General features: G+C 37.8%; 1 protein-coding gene and 4 non-coding genes across 9 annotated transcripts in view; 4 read left to right on the top strand and 1 right to left on the bottom strand.

The window, feature by feature from the left end:
- Nucleotides 1-22,626, top strand: part of LOC6562687 (semaphorin-1A) — a 144,577-nt gene that overhangs the window by 97,163 nt on the left and 24,788 nt on the right. For all 5 annotated transcript variants that reach the window (XR_006246584.1, XR_006246585.1, XM_043214443.1 and 2 more), the window contains exons 3-4: nucleotides 1,666-1,774; nucleotides 10,176-10,371. Coding sequence is in view for 3 of the 5 variants with exons in the window: in XM_043214443.1 (XP_043070378.1) it covers nucleotides 1,666-1,774; nucleotides 10,176-10,371 (305 nt within the window). In the remaining 2 variants the exon portion in view is untranslated. The remainder of the gene's footprint in view (nucleotides 1-1,665; nucleotides 1,775-10,175; nucleotides 10,372-22,626) is intronic.
- On the top strand, nucleotides 15,696-15,767 carry Trnad-guc. The gene has a single exon. It is a non-coding gene; the product is annotated as a tRNA-Asp (tRNA).
- On the top strand, nucleotides 15,947-16,018 carry Trnad-guc. Its single transcript has one exon. It is a non-coding gene; the product is annotated as a tRNA-Asp (tRNA).
- Nucleotides 16,363-16,434, top strand: Trnad-guc. The gene has a single exon. It is a non-coding gene; the product is annotated as a tRNA-Asp (tRNA).
- On the bottom strand, nucleotides 16,826-16,897 carry Trnad-guc. The gene has a single exon. It is a non-coding gene; the product is annotated as a tRNA-Asp (tRNA).

Raw genomic sequence — 22,626 nt, 5'->3', positions numbered from 1 at the left:
CTACAAAATGTTTCCACAATTCGAGACGTAATTGGATAACGCTGCCTGGCAGCAGAGAGAGCTAGCAAAAACCCCTAAACATTTTTGCACAGGTTGTCACACACACATACATACGTGCAACACACACACACACACACATGTACAGTTAGAATGATAGTGGTGAAAATAACTAGTTAAACGACGGCAAGGAAATGCCACACTTTGGCTGGTAAGAGAAAAGATAAAAATGTTTTTAATTAAGCCAAGCATTCTAAAAGCTTGTGAAATTTTTCTACAATATAAACCGAAAATATGTATTTAATTTATAGTATTTATGACAGTTTTTTTTTAATTATTCTAAATATTTAGTGTTTATCGGTATTTGGAACAAAACCAGAACTAATCGAAATCTATGAAATTATTTGCGGAAAATATTTTATTTTTGCAGGCCATACAGATTCTTGCTGAATTTTCAATAACGTGAGTTATCCATTTAATGAAATATTTATATGAACATTGAAAGTATTAGTAAATAAATACCAATGTAATTAAAAATTGTAAATTGTGTTGGAATTTCAGCGTGAAATGCATTTGATTTCAAAAATAGTTTATCGATCGAAGCAAGGCAAATATGAAGCCAATATATATTTAAGCAAATATATAGCATAAATATGCAATATTTTCCAACTGAAAGTTGCAACAAGAGACCAAATACAATCAACAAAAATGGGATTTTAATACTATCACAGCGACTTGCTTTGGCAACCAGGAACTTAGTCAGAGCCAAGTTCACTTTTAACCGCATCATTTGGTGGCTGCAAGACTCCCAATCCCAATCGTAGTCCTTCGTCCCTCCACATCGATTCTTAGATACACCTTGTGCCAATTTGCTTTACTCCTATGCAAAAGTTAGCTTACATATTTATTTTAAATTTTCCGTTCCTTTTGCTGCATTCAAGCCAAAAGCGACGGAAGTTGCGATAAGGCTGCTTTTACCGCACGATGGCTCTTTGGGTGATTGGGTGGTTGGTTGGTTAGGCTGAGCTTCGATTGCCACATTCTCATTTTGCCTCATGGACCGGCAGCCATAAAATATTCGACCAAAGTGCACTCGCACACACACACACAAACACACACAAACACACACACACACACCCGGCCGCACTCACGTAGTTGCGGTTTCAATAATCAATGAGTTGATTTTATGAAATTTGTGTTTACCTCCACACATTGCCTCCTATCCAACTTCCTCCACAGCCACAGCGTCATAGCGCAGTATTTTTGGCTTAAAGCATTCACACCCAAAAACACACACACACACACACACACACACTGACACACACACATACACAGTTGCTCGTTAAGCTCACTCACACATGTGTGCGTGTGTGTGCTGAAATTTTATTAACGAGAATTTTGAAATTTTTTGCATCATTTTTCGCATTACGGAGTCGGCGGAAGGCAAAAGCAATAGTGAAAGCAAAACAGACTCCAAGCACAGGACGTGGCGACGTGTTGATTGTGGCTCAAAGATCAAATGAATTTTAATTAATATTTTAATTAATAATATCGTCAGCTTGCCTTACCTATCTCGCCCACAAACTAATTCTTTTCCACTTTGTAGAAATTGATTTTTGTTTATCATAAATATAACTTTTTGTTTTCTATTATATCTTTCTCTTGCAGAAATACGGTATTTAATTTAAGCATAAATGATCTCGCGGAGCAGCAACGTCTCGTGTGGACGTCCCCGGAGGAGGATACCAAAATGTGTATCGTCAAGGGCAAAGATGAGGTAAGAGACTTATTCCAGCTTAAAATATTCAACTTTTTGCTATGCTAAAATATATCATTTAACATATCCAAGGCAGATTAGATGACAAGTAAAATAATTTCTGATTGAGAAAGTACATCGAATATCCATTTCATATTATGCTCAAAATTACTAATAAAATATCTGAACTTAAATATACTCAATTAGTTTAGATACATTGATATTACGATAGTCTTATACAGTATTCATTTTGACATCTTAGCAAAACTATGATAGTAAATTGTTAGTGACTTCTTTGGTGAACTTTCATCGTTTGGCTCTGTGGCAATTTCCATTTTCATTTTGATTGCAATTCGCATTTTAAATTTAAGTTGTTGATGTTCTCATTATTGTTGTGGGGCAATGCTTCCGTTGCGGCAATAACTTTGTGGAAAACTAGTAAAAAAAAAAAACCGAAAAACAAAATAATAAAATGTTTTCCGTTCTTCCAAGTTTTATCGCGAGCAACAAATGCAGCCAGCTCTGAGGAAATTGATTTATGCAGCTTCTGGTTTTTTGGGGGTTTATATTTTTTGTTTTTGGTTATCGGCTTTCGGTTTTCGGTGACCTGGCTAAGTAATCGAATTAAATTTATTGCTGGCATTTTGGCTTCGGCGCAGTTGACCCATTAAGAAAAGTGCCAAATTGGAAGGGAAGCAGAAAGTTCGAGTCCGAATCTGAGCATTAGCAGTGTCCCAATCTGAACTTGCTTAATGGAAATTGCAAACAATTTCGAATTAAATTTGGAAAATATTGGAAAGCGTCGCTGCTGCTGTTGCTCTGTGTTTGTTGCTGTTGCTTCGGGTTGCTGTTGGTGTTATGCCTTCAGTTTCCGGTCAACAATACCAAATGGCGCAAGCCGCAAGGAGAAATGAAGGACACGCCACCGCACTCCAAACCCCAAGCCCAAACCCCAAGCCCAAGCCCAAGCCCAAGTCCTATCCCCAATCTTTAACCCCGTTGCATGCTCAAGTGCACTTGTGGCATTGCTGACGCTGACGTAATTAAGCAACACTTGTTAAGGGGTGCTATATCCAAGGCAGGGTCTCTGGGTAAAGGGGGTCACAACCAACACAACCAACTAAAAACAGGTGCAATTTGTTCAACTCAATTTGCTTCACTTCACCTCCGACTCGTTTATTTATAGCGTCAAGATGGCTAAAGGAAAGAATTAGCCTTTGTTTTCTTGTCCGCATCCACAGAAAAGAGTTGCAATGCGACTAAAAGCCACTGAGACCCCCTTCCCCCCCTCCCCGTTCCCACACACACACACACACACACACTAAAAAGAACCCTCTCCATTCTGCACCCTTCCTCGAGGGGTTGCGACAATAGCGTGCATGGCCGCCATTTTGCAAAGGTTACGCCCCTTGCTTGCAGCATGGCCAAAAATAAAAAAGAAAATACAAAAATACAAAAATAGGAAGCCAAAATGCAATTGTTGCACTAATGAAAAGTTCAAAATTTACAATTTTAAGTAGCTGACATTTCGCTAATATGCGCGGCCCGTTAATGCAGATGATAATCATCGCCAGCGATGCAGCACCAAGGAGCATGCCACACTTTTTATGGCCTGCACTGCAAGTTTTGAGCGCATGAAAATGCCAACCACTCACGCGATTTTTATCTGCACCAATTTCATTAGCTTGCATAGCTGAACTACCAAATAATGTGCTTAAAGGTAATCTGCCTAATTTAATTAATGCCTGGCAGGAAATTGTTTCACTTCACATACGAGTTGTAAACTAAGAAAATATTTATTTTAATTTATACTCGAATTTTTTTTGTGAAACATATTTTTAATAAATCAAAATTTTATGCTACCATCAGCTTAATCTCCGCTTTTCCGACACTGCGAATAATTTTGTGGCCAACAAATAAAAAACACACACACAAACAAACAAACGCCAAAAGTTTTCTCATTTGCGCTGAATAATTTAAGGCCAACTGTTCCTGGAAAAAATATTCATGGCTGATAAATTTGTTGAGCGCTGCTTTTTTGGTGGGTAAAAAAATTCATTGATATATATGTATTATGTATATATATATATATATATATATATATGTATTGATATTGGTTTTAAAGTACATAATGGCGGCCATTTTATGAAAAATGTGAGCCGGATGCGGCATTAAAGCTCTTTACTTTGGTCATAAACCAATGGCACACAAACACAGCTCTGATTATAATTGCACCGATGACAACATACACTTATGCATATCATATGTACATACATACATTCATATGTATATTTGCATTGCTGCAAAAGCCGCAAAAGATTTTTCTAAATTTTTAATTGATTTGTTATTGGCAACAATGTTTTATTAAAGCTGCGTAAACATCTGTTAAAAGCGGCAGACTCAACTCGATAGCCACCTCGCACTCCAAAAACGCCACTTCAGTGCCCCGTCCGCCTTGGGCCTGCGGCGAAGTGGGTAAAATGAGCGATTGGTCAAAAAAGGCAAGCAAAAGCAGCTGCGCCGAGTTGGCCCAAAAGCTGAAAATGCTCAAATATAAATATGGAAAATATGCAACGACAAAGTGAACATTAAAAGCGGTCAGCCGAATATAACAATTCACAGTTCGCATATGCCACATATTAATTAATAAAGCATGTTGAAATATTTGATTAAATTGTTCAAGTCAAATATTAACGCAGCACATTCAGGCAAAAATATTTGCACACAAACTTGCAGGCCTGCAGAATTTTTCATGTAAGTTTCGTGTATGGTTTGCTCAACCGGAATTCTGGCATGAGTTGAATAACAGCCATAAATTGTCGTGGTCTTGAGGAATTAATAATTTCATTTATTTAAATTTAATTTTGAGACTTAAAAGAGAAAAATAGCTGCCACGACTTCAATTGGTATTTCAAGGCAAAAACTCTTTGCACTAACTATTGTTGTAATTTAAAATACGAACGCTCAGCCAAAGTCGATCATTAAAAATAATGTCAATTGGGCGGCAATGTAAATAAAATTCTATACGCTCGAGCATAGCTGTTAACGTTCTTTTTATATGCGTTTTCGGCCATCAGACAAATGAAAGACAAACAGTCGATTAATTTTGAATGCCAGACGAAATGTTGGTAAAGCCTGCAGCAATAAAGAAAGGGGAAAAGAATGGTAAATAAACAACAACAACAACAAAAGTGGGCGTTGCGAGGTCAACACATTACGTCAAAGAAAGTGGTTAGACTTGTGGGTGGGTGGGGCGGCGGGTGTGGCAGGACTTTAGGAGAATTAATGAAATTCCGAATGCCCCAGCAAAATGTCAAAACGAAATGAGTGATTTGAATGGATGTACGCATGCCACGTGCCCCACGGTCTCGGTCTATCCGTGTGCCACCCAACTGGCAACAACAAGTGAGATAAATGAGCGTGCGATAGTTGGGATAGATGAATGTATAGATGGATTCGAACCGGCAGCGAGACCGAAATACCAAAGTACTTTTGCGGCCGAGCACTCGGAAGCTGTCAGAAGGCCCATGTCTATGTCTATGTCTCTGTCTATTTAGATATGTATATGTGTGTGGGCTTGTGGGTGTGGGTGTGGGTGTGGTTGTAGCTGTGGCTATGCGCCTGTGAATGTCGAAAGTGTTGGACACCTGTGCATAAATTAAAAGCACTTCCGCACTCCAAATGAACAATAGCCATCTCGGTCAGAGCTCAGCTCCAACACAAATGAATGAGAAATGTCATTTCCAACAGAGAGAGAGAGAGAGAGAGAAAGAGAGGGATACACCGAGGGAGAGAGAAAAAGGGATGCAACATAACACCCAAATGCCATTCAGTCGGTTTGAACAACATCAACAACAACAATTGAACATTTGGTCAACCATTGAATTGACTAAGAAACCCATTGTGATACCAGCCCCAAGTATGCACAAAGTATTTAAAGCCTATTTCACAGGACTCTGCATCAATTCAACAGCCGCGCACAATTTTCAAATTAATAACTTAATGATTTTAAGAATTTTAAAATTAGATTTCGATTTAGATGTCAAAGTAAAGAAATTCGATGCCATTTTACTTGAAATATTAAACATTTAATCTTTCTTTCAAGACTCATCGATTGAATCTTAGACTTCAATATTTTCTTTACAGTATTAAGCATTTAACTTTATGACTTTTAAGTCAATGAAAAACTTAATAGAATCTATATCTAAAGATCAGGAGTCATAGATTGTTAGATTGTTATACATTACTGGTGTTATTGGAAGTGATTCGAACAATTTTTTTTATTTTATGTTCTGTGCCATTTCAAAAAAGTTCTTTCTTTCTTTAGTATATCTCTTGATATTTTTAAAATTATTTCTGGTATGTCAAACCTTGTTGTTAAGTTGGATAATTTGCTGCTAGATAGAAAGCTTAATTGTTATTTAGTAATTTCCTGTCTTGAATGGTGACATTTCATTATCATTCCAGAACAGCTTTGCTTGGCAAAGTCTCAACTCAACTCAACTCAACTGCAGAAACTGCATTTGGGCCATAACATTTGAACTATGTGAGAAGCAAGCTAAATGCTGTAAAGTAAAACCTTATAAGATGGGCACGAACGAATGACAAAAGCTTAGTTAAAATGGACCAAAAATGCTTGAGAGAAATGTGAAACTACAAGTGGATGAAATTAGTTGCTGTCCGTTTGCCCTGTGGCAGTTTCTGTTGCTGTTGCTGTTGCTGCTACTGTTTTTGTTGTTGTTGTTGTTGCTGATGTTGTTGTTGTTCATATTCCAGTTGCTGCCATTCATTTTACTGTTCCTTAAAATTATTAAATGAAATGCTTTTGCCGTTGGCCAATTCATTTGTCTCATTTGCTAGAAACGACCGAAAATTTTGCTGGCTTCCGTCGTCTCCTGTTCTCTGTCTCTGTTTGTGTATCATTAACAAAATTTTGCTGTTGCCCACCTGCAGGCAGGTTTGGTTCGCTAGAATTTAACTCGAATGTCAGAAAGTAAACCGAATGAGCGTATGTCTTCAAATTGATAGCCTTCGCTCAAACAGGAGGCAATGTGAAATTTCTGAAATTTTCCAAAACGTTTATTTGCCAAATTGCACAGCCGCTCAGCTCTCTGACCATTTTCTGTCCACATCCACATCTCCCACTTTTAAGCTGGCCAACAAATGACTATTGTCAACGTGATTAATGCGAATTTCACTCTGTTTGATAACTGTGCAGAGATTATTTAATGTTTGTGTGCTTGCTTTAAGATATTCCATTCGGTCACATCTTAAATAGCTTGAATAATTTAAACATAATTTGCATACAATTAGAAATGGTTCAGATCATAAATATTATTCAAATATACATAAATGAATTATGAAAAACCAATAAAGAATTGTTTGTGTCAAATGCATTTGCTAATTTACAGCATATTAAAATACACAATTATTGGCCAAATAAAACATGAATTTGGTTAATTTGCATAACCCCAAAGTTTGCATGCAACATAAATTTGTCAAATTAAATATGTTTTGAAATAAAATTTAAACCTAAAAAATAACTACGCACTTGCTAAAAGTAGTCAAACTTTATGCTCTTTTAATCTAAATAAAAAATAAGTTTTTTATTTACCGGTTTTTGACGAAAATATATGTGATAAATTTAATTTAAGAATAATATGTTTTCCATTTATGTTTAATTAATTTTTAATTAAAAATTGCTTATAAAAATATATAAAAAAATGATGAGTATTCTAGAAGTGAATAAAAATGCGCAACACAAACCATGGCAAAATACGAATACCTCGAAAGGGTATTAAAAAATAGCTAAAAAACAATAAACGACAGCCATAACATTCAAAAGCGGAAAATTAATAAATTTGACGCTTAATTGCATTCAGCTCGAATAACAAGCATTGAAATAGTCTCTTTTATATATTGCAGTGTGTAGCATGGTAATGTCGCTGTCTATGTTCGTGTTAATTACAACGGCAATAATGTAAAGTACAACAAAAGTAGAAGTGACAACTACCAGCTCCCACTTCTAACCCCACATCCCACATCCCACATCCACTCTCAAACCACGTGCTCTCCCGGCCAGAATAAATTTCTGGCTCTCACTCTCTTCACTCTACTCTGGCCTGGCATGCTTGTGTAATTGTTGTAAAATGTGTTTTGTTAATTTATTTAAATTTATGCTCAAAATGCCGCAAAAGCCAGGAAAACAACAACAACAGCAGCAGCAGCAGCAGCAGCAGCAAAGCACATAACTAACAGCCAGGCAACAACAAAACCGCAAACTAAGCAACACCAACAACAAAACAATGCAAACAGCTTAAATTTTTAAAACAATAAATAAAATGAAATAGAATAGAATATGCTGTCCGTTCAAATGGTCTGACAATTTCCCAAGGCGCTGCGCAACAAAATAATGAACGATTTCTACAATATTAGCAACAAAAGGCAATCTGTTTGAATGCGTCGTACTTAAAATCGAAATAAAGTCAGCATTTACACATGTCTCAACAGTGTTAGACTTTCATTTAGTTATTTTTGGGTTAAAACAAAACAAAAAAGAGCATTGTATATGTTGGTTTAAAAAAACAAACCTATTAAACAAGTCGGAAAAGTAACTAAATAATTGTATGATATATTTGTCTGGTTATTTGTTCACGCTCGTCAGCGAAGGTGTTCGTGTGTTAATATCCGGCTCTACACACAATTCTTCACATTACTGGTCCCAATTTTCCAGCATAAAGCAATCGGAAAATGCGGTTAGCCTTTTAGCACTGAATTGATATTATTTTGTTAGATGGTAGATACAATTAGGACAATGTAAATGTTGCGGTTGAGAACGCGGTGTCGTGGTGCAAAGTGGAGCGTGGAGGACATTAAATATGCACTTTACAGTTGTACACTTTGTGTACAGTGTTCATGAGCTGTAGAAATTGTGAAAATTAGTAGGCAAACAAACAAAATGATAAAATATTTCATAGGTTTTCCAACGAATAACGGAGAACGGAGAACGGAGAGAGATAGACACTCGACTAGGCAAATGGAAAATGTTTTCTCGTTGTTGAGTTGCTGCACCGGGGGAAAATTTCAAATGATTTGTCATGTCACAGTGCAGTGCACTTCCGGTTGCTGCAAATAGGGCGTGGCGCTTTTCCGCAGCTGGTAAAAGTTTTTGCATTATTACCCACTTCACTACACGTCTCTCTCTCCATCTCTCCATCCCTCTCTCCATCTCTCCATCCCTCTCTGTCCCTGCGCACACGTTGCGTATACGTATTTTGTGTGCCGTTGTGAAAATGGGAGTGCCTTTTAATATTTATTGAGTTGCAATTTGGTTAGTCCGCCAGCAGCAGCACCTGCCACCACCCACGCCCTCTGGCTGACGCTCAAGTGTATTTGATACGCATTAAATATTTCAATTTGCCAAACATTTATGCAAAACATGCACAACGAAACCTGGCGCACACATTCACCAGGAACCCGGTTGCCGGATCTTTTCGAGCCTCGTTAGGCCAAAGTGCATACCAGGACTCGTTGTGCATATTCAGGCCAAATGGCAAACGGAAGTGCAAGTTTTTGATGAGCATATGCATTTGCTAGCACATTCATGCATCTTTCCATTCAAAATTAGTGCGCCGCTTGCAATTCCACAAAATGCCGTGCAAAATCACCTACTTATTTTGTGTACTCTTCTGTTTATTGTTAACTGAATATATGTTTTCAGGCTCAACATTTTTGTATGCTTTCGTTTTCAAAATTTAACGAATTTTTGTTCTTAACTACTTATCAGCTGATGTGAAAGTTCATCATCCATTAAACCCTGAACCCATTAACAGGTAGAAGAAAACACATTCGACCCAATATAATATTCTCATCAGGATCATAAGTTGAACCAGTTCAATCATGTCCGTCTCTGTAAACTCATAAATGTCAGAGACTATAAATGCTAGAGACTTTAAATTTGGATTATAAATTCTTGTATACCCCGAGCAGATCAAGCCTATTTCATTTTATCGAATCGATTTTGCGAATATCATTTCCAAGAGCAATAAATAGTAATTTGTATTTAAAATACCTTGACTTACTCTTGATCAGCTGTGCAAATTTCAATAGGATCGCATAAGAAACATCCAAGATTTAGTACAAAACTTATTCTCATATTAATCTCATTATTTTCAACAGGCACGCGGAGTTTCTTCTAAGAGAAATTTTGCAATTTAACTAGAAATATGTATTTAACAGCTGGGTTCAATTTATTTCATAGTCGAGCTATAACATTCGTATATGTTAATATCAAGAAACTTATAGGGAAAAACGTTTTAATTTATTAATCACTAATGGACTAAAATATAATATTATCTTAAATATAAGTATAAACATCAACTTTAATATTGTCTCGTTGGCCATTTGTATTTCATCTTTTTAGGAGGCATGCCAGAACTATATACGAATAATGGTTGTTCCCTCGCCGGGTCGCCTATTCGTGTGTGGCACCAATTCGTTTCGGCCTATGTGCAACACGTACGTCATCAACGACAGCAACTACACGCTGGAGGCCACAAAGAACGGGCAGGCGGTGTGTCCCTATGATCCGCGCCACAATTCCACCTCTGTGCTGGCGGGTAAGTGACCATTTCACAGTGACTCAAACCAGTTACCACCCACCATCACCCTGTCTATTGTTTTATTTAATTCGCATTTTTTTTTAACTGGAAATGGGACGTTGCGCTTTTGTTTAAGCATAGTAAGTCAGCAGTGGCTAAAAAATGCAATTATCCGCAGCAAAAATGAGGAATATGAATACGACTATGAATATGAATATGAATATGAGTGCGAGTGCGAGTACTCGCAGCCAATTGCATTCATGGCATTTTATTTTTGTTCTTTTCGGGTCCGCAGAAAACGGTTATAAATTGTCATTCGTCATGCAACGCGCCATAAAAACTATTTCATTTTTTGTATGCCACACTCCCCCCAGCCACGTCCAGTCGCCACTCATTGACTGAGGCGTGTGAATATTTTCGTGGTGTTATTGTTTCAGGGCAATGCTGTGAATAATGTGTTGATGTTAAATATATATCCCAAATAAAATACATATTATTTTTGTCCCTTTTTGTTCCGTTTATTAAAATTATTTTTGCTTTTGTTTGAGGACCCCAATTTGTATGCAACTTTGCATTCGATTCCCAATTTACCTTTTTTTCTCTCTTTGGTTGGTTTGCTGCAAAATTTATTGGATTTTTATGACAAGTGTGTGTGCAGATAGCAGCTAAACAATTCACTAAATTTCAAATAAATACTTAGGAGCCGATACATACGCACGATTTATTATGTTAATTGTTTTCTGAGTTATTTCTTATCTGATGAATAATTGTTGTTTTTTTGCTTTATAGTTTCACATTCTTATGTTTCTTGTTTTACTATTATTAAAAATAGCAATATGTAACTTGAAATATAAACATTTAGTGTTGACTATCTTCCGGTTTATCCTTGGCTTCTTTTCACAATCCCACACGTCTCCCTCCATTTCCCAGTCGACTTGTGCTAGTTTTCTCTCCGCTCTTCGCGGCTTGTTGCTAAACTTTTCACAACATGATTTGTTTGCATTTCATTGTCTGCACACAAGTTTAGCGTTTCTGTGTGTGTGTGTGTGTGTGTGTGAGTGTGAGCGTGTGTGTGTGTGTGTGAGTGTGAGCGTGTGTGTGTGTGTGTGTGTCTAGGTGCTATCCAAAAACTGCGGCAAACAGACAAGCAGACGCAACTTGTGCCATAATATCGATAAACGTTTATAACTAACTTGAAAGTGTTTGTGGTCATGTGTGTGTGTATATGCAAGATAAATCTGTATGTGTGTGTGTGTGTCTGTGTGTGTGTGTGTTTGTGTGTGTGTTTGTGTGGGGCATGGCGGAGCTAAGTGTTGCGGCAAACTTCCGCCGGATGCAGCCAGCATCTGTGGCACATCCATTGAGGAGGTGGCTGCTGAATGTGGGTCATAAGAGTTTATTATCAACAAGCTGCCACATCCGGCGTCCTGGGCAACCTGAAGCCAGAGCAGCGAAACAGCTAAAAGCCATCGTCAGTTGCCATTTTCCTTATGACGACGGCAGCAGCTCGACTTTTGCTTTTGCTTTACCTATTTCTTTCCTTGTTTCTCTCTTTTTGTTCTTATTTCGCATTGATTTCGCTTTATGGCGTTAATATTAAAACGACATTTTTACATATTGGCGCGCCTCGTTTGCCATTTTGTTGGCGTCGATTTATCGTCAGGATTTGGATATTTAACGGGCGGAAGAGGGGCCCGCCACGTTGTTTAGATTACAAATTGGCCCAGGCAGCAACAAAAAAAAAATCACAACAAAAATTATACTCTACAGAAAATGTTATCAATTCAGTTTTCAATCGCGACAAGGGGCGTTGTGTCCTTGTGGCTTGTGGGCGTGCAGCTTGATCAACTTTTTTCTGCTTTGCTTTTACATTTATTTTTTTTTTTTGCCTAGCAACTTTTTTCACAGGTTCCCTCGCTTCCCTCCCTACCCCCCCTACACTGGTTGTGACAGTTTTCCTAGAAAGTTCGTTAAAAACATTTTTGTGTGAAAAAATATTGTCGTAACCCTGATGAAGTTTTCAATTGCTTTCCGCCACAGAGGAACAGCAGTCTGTCGTGTGGCTGCCTGGTACAATCGCCGCCATTTTAGGATATTTTGGGTGCTCAGGCTATTCGGCCATTTGGCCGGCCGTTCAACCGTTGGAGGCATTTGGCTCCGGAACATTCCCAATATGTTGGCGGAAGGAATATTTTTGTTCGATTCAAAAGTGCATGAGAAATACATTTCAGTCGCATGTGGGGGAGTAGCGAAAAATGCGTCAGGGCATAACACAAAACTTTGCCAATAAAACAGTGTAGTTTAACTATTTGATTTTTTTTTTTTTGCTTTTTGCTTTTTGTAAGCCAACATAGAGCATGAAATGGTGATTGGTTTTGGGAAATGAATTGACAATTTGTCTGTCTTTGTCATTTAATTGGCTTAATGTTTTTATTGAACGAATACGAGCGCATTGATATTAAACTATATATGAGCTTGATGGCACAAATAGACACTAGAAACGATAACAACTGAAAATGTATTTTTGTCTGGGAATATTTGTAATTGTATTGGTCTATATGGGTGCCATCAAGTTAAGTATACTATAAATAATATTTGCCATAATACCTTCGACTGAGTGTAATCGATACCCATAGTCTGAGTAGCTGAGTAGAATCAGCAAATAGATACAAATACAAGCTAAACAAAAAAAAAATAATGCCCAAAATAATGACCTTCAATCAGCAATCGATTCAATGATAGATAAAAAATACGGCTAGGTTAGGTTATGGCGCCTGTCCGGGTGGCAACCAACATTTTGCCGCTCCCTCGCTAAAGCGTCAGATTTGTGGCACCATCCTTCCCATCGATGAGGTGAATATGGCAAGTTGCCTTTGCTGAATATCAGATAGCTCTAATAAGCTGACAATTAGAGGAGAACCATGGAATTATTGCTTTTCGTAGACAAGCACAACTTCTCCAACTATTTCCAGAGTATTTAAATATTTATTTATTTATTTTATTTACTATTTTATTTATTAACTTATTTAAAATATTCTAGAGGTACGCTGTATTCATAAATTACTGTAAAATACATCTAAAACTTTGACAAAAAATCTCATTTTCTTTAAAATATTTTTGATCAAATTTTAGATTTGCGTTTAATTAAAAAACTTAAAATCAATGGAAAGTTATAATTGAGCTGTACTTGTTTTGATTGTATTAAAGACATTTGGGCAAGATATGCGCTTTAGCATTTAAAAGAGATCGCCAGCAGCTATGCGGGTCAGCAAAACCAGTTTTTGATATTTCGTGAACTGAATATTAAGTATACGTACTTATTAAAATATATCTGCGGTACTCTGTAGCTGGGGCAATGGGGTGGGGTATGTGGCACTCGAAAATATGGTTTAAGCGGCTTGCCGATTCGCACACGCCCCAGAAAACAATGCGAACAATAGTAATAAATAATTTATAAGTGCGCATTTGCCACATTAATCACGAGCTGACGCTTCCGCCTGGAAAAGCGCAGAAAAGCCAGCAGCAGCAGCAGCAGCAGCAGCAGCAGCAGCATAAAGCGAACAAACTGCAAAGATGGAAAAGGTGGGAGGCAGGGCATTGGGTAAATCTCCTGGCAAATACTTTTGCCCGCTTCAAAGCCGACGCATATTAATTTCGGCACAACCAAGCTTCACCCCCCGAAACCCCTTCCCTTTCCCCCATTTCTAGGACTGGCACCGACGAAGCGTACAAATTGCCATCACTTGCGTTCAATTTTAGACTTTTCCAAGCAAATGAACAGACGCTGATGGACGGCGGCGGCGACGGCGGCGGCGGCGGAGGATGATGTCCAAAAATGTCAAGTGCCAGGAGCCCATTGGCTGCACAAGGACATGGACACAATCCTCGAACTCGTTCAACCCGTCAGCCAACCCATTTGCATATTGTGCCCCAAACAACAACAAAAAGAAGACACCAAATTGGTTCAATTTAAGCCGCGTTCCCTTTTTTTGGACAGTTTAAAGCTCGATTCGGTGAACTGAAGCCGATGTGGGAATATGGCATATTATCGCATTTGCATATGAGCTGAACTAGGGATTTGTATGTGTGTTGTGACAGGCAGCAACTTGGCCTTTTTTTTGCAGAATGCCACCAAATGCGATTGACTAGAAATTCCCAAACAAAAATTCAAATTTTAAACTATACACGTAGAATTTGGGAAATAATCGAACATTTCAATCGACAGACATAAAGACAACTAAACTGTGTCGATTGAAATGTCAAATAATTTGCACATTCTTGGATTAAACATGTTTCAATAGTGGGTCCTTTTGATTGTATTTAAAGGTCGCTTTATTTCGACACTCTTAAAACTAGACACAAAGTTTTAAGCCAAACTTTGGAGGTAGTTTACTAGGAACGCCTTTCTCAACCTATTCCTAGCCACCTGTTATCAGAGTATTTCATAGTCGGCCATGCCCGGCTTGTTTTCAGTTGGTTCTCGTGAAAAGTTTATGTGCTGCCTTCGAGTCGAGTGAGCATTTTAAATGACAAAATGGTGCAATAAATAATTACTTATATTCGCTTGCAGTTAACAGCAAACGTTCAGGCAAATCGCATTAATTTTGTTTTGTTTTGTTTTGTTTTTGTTTTTTTATTTTTTTTTTAATTCCAATTCCAATCCATTGCGCTCTCAAGAGTAAAAATAATAAGTGAGGCAAAGTTTAAAGTTTATCCCGATAACAAAAACAGCAACAACAGCAGCGAGAACAAGTTGCATGCAAATGCTTTTCATAGGGGCAACATGTAGGCGTGCCTCACATGGGCGTGGCACTAGCTGCATATCAATGAACTGCAAGAGCTACAAAAAAAGGAAAACAATCAAAATGAAGCAGCAGCATCAGCAGCAGTACATAAAAAACAACAAACAACAACAAACTGTAAACAATCTGCTGCGCAATGGGAAATGTGGCAAGGGGCGGAATGGGGGGGTGGTTAAGGTGGAGTTGACTCGTTTTCTGTGTGTTATGTTGATTGGTCGGGGAAGGGGTTGTGAGGGGAGGCATGTTTGTGAAAACTGGGCCAACGCTCGCAGCAGTTAAATAAATGATTTCGCAACGCTTGAAAGTGTGTGTGTGTGTTTGAGTGACTGAGAGTCCTTGCCTATGTGTGTGTGTGTGTGTGTATGTGTGTGGGTGGCTGTGTTGCTACAGAACTCATTAACTTTTGCTAAATGAGCACGGAAAGAACAACAGAGCGAGAAGAACAAAACCTGCAGTTTGATTGTTCTACTTAATGCGATCAAAATTAGAATCAGAACTCGTTTAACAAGATGTCGGCACTTTGCCAAGCGTCGCCAACAGTCCTCGATAGTATAGTGGTTAGTATCCCCGCCTGTCACGCGGGAGACCGGGGTTCAATTCCCCGTCGGGGAGAATACAGAAATAATATTCTCTGTATGTGTTTCTTTTTTCCACTAAATTTAGAAAATAATTCACCTGCCCCATAGCGAAAGACCGCTTTTACAAAAACAGCCTCGAACATTTTTTTGGGATCACCATTAGAATAACAATTGAATAGTTCGAATTACGTAGTTTGGCAACTGGGGCACAAGTCCTCGATAGTATAGTGGTTAGTATCCCCGCCTGTCACGCGGGAGACCGGGGTTCAATTCCCCGTCGGGGAGAGACTTTAGTCTTGACTATTTTTCGTAATTATTTCTTTAATAATTACATATTATTTTTATGCATGTGTATTTAAATGTATATCTTAAAACATAAGAATTGACATAGCAAGCTTTCCGTCAAGAATTAATTGGTCATCGAAATGCTTTGAAAACTTATAATGGAACTATACAATTTTCGCGCATAAAAGAACCAGAAGTTTACTAGAAACTATGCCATTTTCTTGCATAATAGCAAATACATAGGCAGAAATTGTGATATCATATTATGGTTACTGTTTGTGATCGAGCATTAGAATTATACTTGCATGGATAGAACAATTATGTTTGGCAACCTTGGGCCAATGTCCTCGATAGTATAGTGGTTAGTATCCCCGCCTGTCACGCGGGAGACCGGGGTTCAATTCCCCGTCGGGGAGACAACTATGTCAGTTAATTTTTTTAATTTACCATTTTTTTTATATTTTAATTTATAACGATAACTTTATTATAAACAATACCAATTAAGTTATCCGATTATATTGCTAATTTTATAAATTACTTCCTACTGAAATAATACGTACAGTGTTATTCAAAATTTCGATTCCTATTCTATACAGAATTTTGTTTTGTGTAGTATACTTTTTGAAGCCAGAAGAATATAATATTTCTCGCTTAAATGGTCGGCTCCAAAAAGTATGCTTTACAAATGTTGTCTACATCCATCAATAAGCTTTTCGTTGCCACTCATTTGATATTAAATTTAAAAATTTAGTTTTTAGTATATTCGTTGATTATAAATAAATAAAATATTAAAATGTGCCTAATTATCTCCCCGACGGGGAATTGAACCCCGGTCTCCCGCGTGACAGGCGGGGATACTAACCACTATACTATCGAGGACTTCTTGAGCGATGATGCAAAATAGCGTAGTTAATTCCGAAGGATTTAAGATCGTCAAGGGCCATAAGATTAAGTGGCAGGAACCCTAAAGTCGTGATTATTTATTAATTAAGCGTAATTTATCCTCAACATTTGGTTTAAAGTACTTTTTGTTGAGTATTTCTTTTTTTTTTTTTGTTTGCTAGGTTTTTATTTATGTCCCGACTCGTTAAAAGTAAAACACAGCTAATTTATTTTTAGCCAATTTAAATTGGCTTAAGCGAATGACCAGAAGAAAGCAAATGGCGCTTTATCTGCAAACCAGAGACAAGGCACACAAACATACATAAAAACACACTCGCACACACACACACACACACACAGACTAAAGGACATGGCGGGTGCAATGCAAAGCGAGCGGTAAAAAGGAACAACAGCAAAAGCGACCATTGTGAGTGAAATCTGCTAAGAGCCCAGAGTTTAAATGACCGTCTAACTGTGCTCAGTAAAAGCATATAAGTCAAGAGAGAGAGAGAGAGAGAGAGAGAGAGAGAGAGAGAGAGCAGCTTAGGCACGCCGAAGATTGCATACTCTTATGAACTGGGCGCAAACCATCGACATCTATATATAAAATTAAAAGGAAAAACTGATTTTTCCTTTGATTACTATATGAATTAATAGTTCACATTTGCGATTATTATTTTCAAAAATTGTGGAATTTTAGTTAAGCAACTTGGAAGTCTCGTGATTATTTTATTTATCAGTCATTTAATGTATAATAAACAAAATTGCAAATAAATGTCTGCGATTTACAAAGATTTATGTATATATATTTGAAGTATCTCGATTTACTTTATTTTGCTGAAAAAATAAATCTTGTATTCTCTTATATAACCAAATCCTGTGTTGTAGCCAAAATTGTTGGAATGATATCTGCGATCTTATGAATTAGGGTGTCTCGCCCACAACAAAGGCTTATTCTTGAAAGTGATGTGCCGAAGAACCGAACAATATAGGAGATATTCAGAATTGTGCTTATCTTACCTAACAGCTGAGGAATCAGTAAATGAGTATACCAGCCATTTAATGAATAATTCTAAAATAAATATAAAATTTAAGGCTCTCAAATCGGGCTATTCATACAGACAGACAGGGCTATATCTACTACGCTAGAGATGCTGATCAATAATATATACATACTTTCTCAGATGGCATCTTCAGCTTCAAGTTAAGAAGCCCTTTTGCAAGGGTATAAAGGCACAACAGACACATATAAATATATACATATGTATATACACACAGAGGCCCACACACATACACACACACACAGAGACATACAATAACCACTGGAAGCTGGTAGAAAAAAAGTCAAAAGCGGCTGCAGTAAAATATATATACTCGGCAACAAAGTCTAAAAACAATAAACAAAATGGCGGAAAAAAGGAGAAAACAAACAAAACGAAATGAGTGCAAAGAAGAAGGGACAAAAATAAGCACAGCTTGTGACCCTTTTTACGGACAATGCACAAATGGCTCTTCCTACACCTGCCCACTTTCTCCGCTATCCTTTCTATATATATATATATATATATATATATATATATATATATATATATATATACATATATATTTATTGCCACTCTTTTCATTTGTTCCTTTAATTTGAAGCAAAAACATTAACAAGAACAATTAGCTCCTTAAATGAGCACAGCAACAGTAAACAACAACGAAAACAATTTCATTCGACAAGTTCAAGCTTAATCCGAGCAAATTTGCTTTTTACATAATAGTTAAACAATACAAATTAAAGCCTTAATTAAATCGAGTCATTCTCCAAGCGAATCACAGTTTTTCTTAATTTCCTTCCTATAGAAAGTATTGGCTTTGTGCAAGGAATGATCACGATTTTCCTTTAAGATTTACTTGTGTTTCCCAATGAACAATTCTCAAAATTATGTCGTGAAAAAAGGGTTATAAATATTTTTAATTTAATATACATGTTGTATGTTTTGGAATATTTAATAGATGCAACAATTAATGATTAATATGAGCTCAAAAAATGCTTGATTCTTGATTTGTTCTAGGGCAGATATTAAATTGAGAAATCTTCAATATTATCGCCAGTCTTTTCTAAGTTCCTTGAGACCGGTTTTATTGCCATCGCGTGGCATTCTTAAAGAGCGTGTATCCCTTTGTAATTTTGTAGCTAATTACGTTCGCTGCGTAAACTTTCATGAGCTTAAGACGTTGGCAAACATTTGTAGCTGTGACCGGGGGGCAACAGTAACTACAGACGCATGTCTCAATGAATCATAGGCAGAAACCGGCACGAGCACAGATGAGCATTCAAAAAGGACATTCACAGCCGAAGAAAGGAACGCTTTGAGCAATGGCTCTCAGCTTTACATATGTATGTCGAAGAAGCGGGCATTAAAAGCGTAAGCTGTAAAGCAAACAGGAGACGAGCGTAAGCTCAAAGAGGTGGTAGGGGCAACGGATTAACAAGCCTGGTACTGCTAGGACCTGGACCTGGACCTGGCCGTGATGTTGGTGTTGGTGTTGCTGTTGGTGTTGGTGCTGTGCATACAGGAAGGAAGGACATACGGAAGGAAGCCACGCGCAAAAGGTTCAAGAAACGTGTCTTCTGCTGCCGTGGCACTCCTCGTCAGCCACCACCCAGTCCATTGTTTCAACAGGATGTGCGTTCAAGTACGTGTGTGTGTGTGTGTTTGTGTGTGTGTGTGTGTAAATGTCAGTGCGTCTTGTAATTTATAGTATGTTTAGGTAGGCGACGCAGCAGGCAGCTTTATGTTTGCTTTGGCTCATATTTTTAACAGTAAAACTCGAGTAAATAACAACACTGGCAAGGACTCAGCCAAACCCATTCCGGAAAGTAGCCGTGTATTATTCTACTGAATGTGGCATCTGAATTATGTTATGGTCTCGCCGTTACCGAAAAAGCACACATCGCACACACATCACTCAGCTGCCAGCACAGTCAAAACAGCAATAACCAAGGATAAGCGAAAGGATGTGCGAGCTAAAAGGATATTCTAAATCTCTCACGATTCGTCTGCTTGTCGAGCTAATTGGCAGAGCACAGCGTGCACACTTTTATATAAACACACTCGGCCAGGCAAGCAATAAAAGTCCAACTGAAAACTAATTAATTTTCTCATTTTTTTTTTTCGATTTTGAATCGATTTATTCCCGTTCCTATTGGGGTCAATTTGTCATGCTAATCGAGTGAGGACAATTTATATTGGATTCGTTTTTCTCTCGTCTGAGGAGATCGGTTGCTTTTATGTTCACATAGTATCAAATTCGTATTCCATTAGTATTTTGTGCAGCATATTTTATTACTTACTGAGTGGGGCCAGTGTTGAAAAACTATTTATGCAATTGGTTCGTTGCCAACGCTGGCTTATAATTGAATTTAAATTGCCACTGAAATCATATTTTTATTGTATACTGAATCAGTTCTCTACAACCATCAACGTTCACTTATTCCAGATCGATTGTTGCTGCATAGTGTTAATATTTATCGATTGACAACATTAATCAAATTCAATAAGAACAAGATATCAGTTGAAGAAGTCCCAAATATAACCCATCATTATAGAAAAATCAAGTGCAAACAGCGATAAAGTTGCTCAATTATATCACAGATTAAAAGTATATATAATTTCAGTCGCCCTCAGGCAGAGTTTGATTGTAATTGAATTCGTAATCATCCATCGCCATCATATGTATGATATTCTGTTTCATATTATGCACACTTGGGTGCTTATCGCATTAATCTAAGCGTTTTGTAAGCCCTCAACTGCAAGACAACAGAAACATACAAATTATCTAACACAATAACCTTCAGCATGTCAACTGATTGAGATGAGGCAGACCCGAAACTTTTGGGTCACTCACCCCGAAGGCAAATCCTGACGAAGTCAGCGACAACAGCAAAAGGTTAACTGAACTTAACCAGCGAAAGCTGAAAAGTTTCTGTATTTCTTTTTGTTTTTTTTGCCGATGTTGACAAATGTGGGGAAGCGGGAGTGCGGGGTATGGAAAACCATATCGAAAACTATGAAAGAGAATTATTCATAATTTATGAAATGGCAAATAGGAAAACAGCAGCAGAGGAAAACAGCTAAGCGAGTCTGGCAGGCGCCTCCGCCATGGAAACGGGGCACTCACTTTGTGGACTATAAACGCCGCAATATATGCTACAAAAATTTCGTATATGTGGCCCGAAGAAGAGGAAGAGGGGACGCCAGAGGGTTGGTTGTCCTTTCAGGGGGATGGAAGAACGCACAGAGCCACAACTGTCGCGTAAACAAGTTGCTCAACTTTTAATGTTGCACATTTTTCCTCCTTTTACTTATTACTTTCTTTTTTTTTTTTTAGAGTATTTTGGGTGGTTTAATGGGCGGTGCTTTGGCGTCAAGTGGGTGCCAAAGCTGCTCCAAGTGGAGCATACTCCAAGGGTTGTTTTGCTCAGACTTAACCTTAATGAGCATCAAACTGTGCGCCATAAACCAGTTGATGCCACCAAGGGAAACAGCAGCCAACCCATTGCCTAGAAAGGTAAAAAGTGTTGCCTTTTTTCTTTTTTTTGTTTCTTGATTTTGTTGTTGTTGCTGCTGGCTTTTGCTCAGGATGGTCCTAGGGTGGGTCTAGCTCCACAATTTGGCGGGCCTAATGATAAACAAACACAATGATTTCAAAATAAATGAGTGGCATAAGCTCTGCTTTGGGTAAGTGGAGTCATTTGTTTATGGGACCGCAGACCCACCGACTTACTGCAGGGTTGCTTTAGATGCCATATCATTTGTCTGCCACCCAAAAGAGACAAGTATGAGTGGCCGGATTTGTGGGTTCTCTTCTCAGACTACTTACACTTCTAATTTTGTACTTTAATTATGCGCTTAATATTGTGTGCGATCCTCTAGAAATCAGCTGGAAATGCAAAAAGTTTGTATTTTAAAGAGGCTTTTCAGGTTTTGATTATTGCAATTAATTTAATTTCATCAAAGCAGCATTTAAACAGTCTTTTGGAGCAGCATAAATTATGCATCCTTAAGAATTATTTAAAAAAGCAAAAGTTTCAAGTTTTTCATTGAAAGTGTTCAAGTTATTCCAGTGTTTAGTTCTTGCAAATTCGCAGCAACATCGATTATGGTTTTATGCCAAACTGAGGAATGAATTCGTATGAATTTTGATAGCAGCATCAACATATTTATGTATGCAGATATTTTCCCTGGTCGACTCCTGCCAAGCTGAAAACCAAAAAGCCAAAATTCATTTCATTCATTGCAAGCCAAGCCACAAAACATCGGCCATTAGATGAATATCCGAAAGCATTTGTCTTATGCTCTCTAATGGCGAGCCAAGACATTAACTTTTAATTTGATCATTTCTAAGCAAAACGCAAGCCAGCACAGATGCAGATATAGATACAGATACAAAGATACATACATATACATATACATATACATATATACATATAGTGGCAGCTGCAGTGCCGGCAACTGTGGGAAGGACTGCTATGATTGCTATGGGTGAATGTCGCAAAAACTGGAACAGATTTTCGCACAAAAAGCCAACAGCTGATAATTGCGGTACGCCAATAAAAAACAAATTAAGCTAATTGCATAATTTGCAAAATCAGAGCAAAACGAGCAGCAAAAGAAAATGCCAAGGAACAATAAGCCAATGAAAAGCAGCGGCATAATAAAAGTTGGAATGGCAAT

This window comes from Drosophila grimshawi, unplaced genomic scaffold (assembly GCF_018153295.1).
Source record: "Drosophila grimshawi isolate 15287-2541.00 unplaced genomic scaffold, ASM1815329v1 contig_1377, whole genome shotgun sequence".
In the NCBI taxonomy this organism is placed as follows: Eukaryota; Metazoa; Arthropoda; class Insecta; order Diptera; family Drosophilidae; genus Drosophila; species Drosophila grimshawi.
Note: the sequence above shows the minus strand (reverse complement) of the source record. Positions and strands in the feature narration are given on the sequence as shown.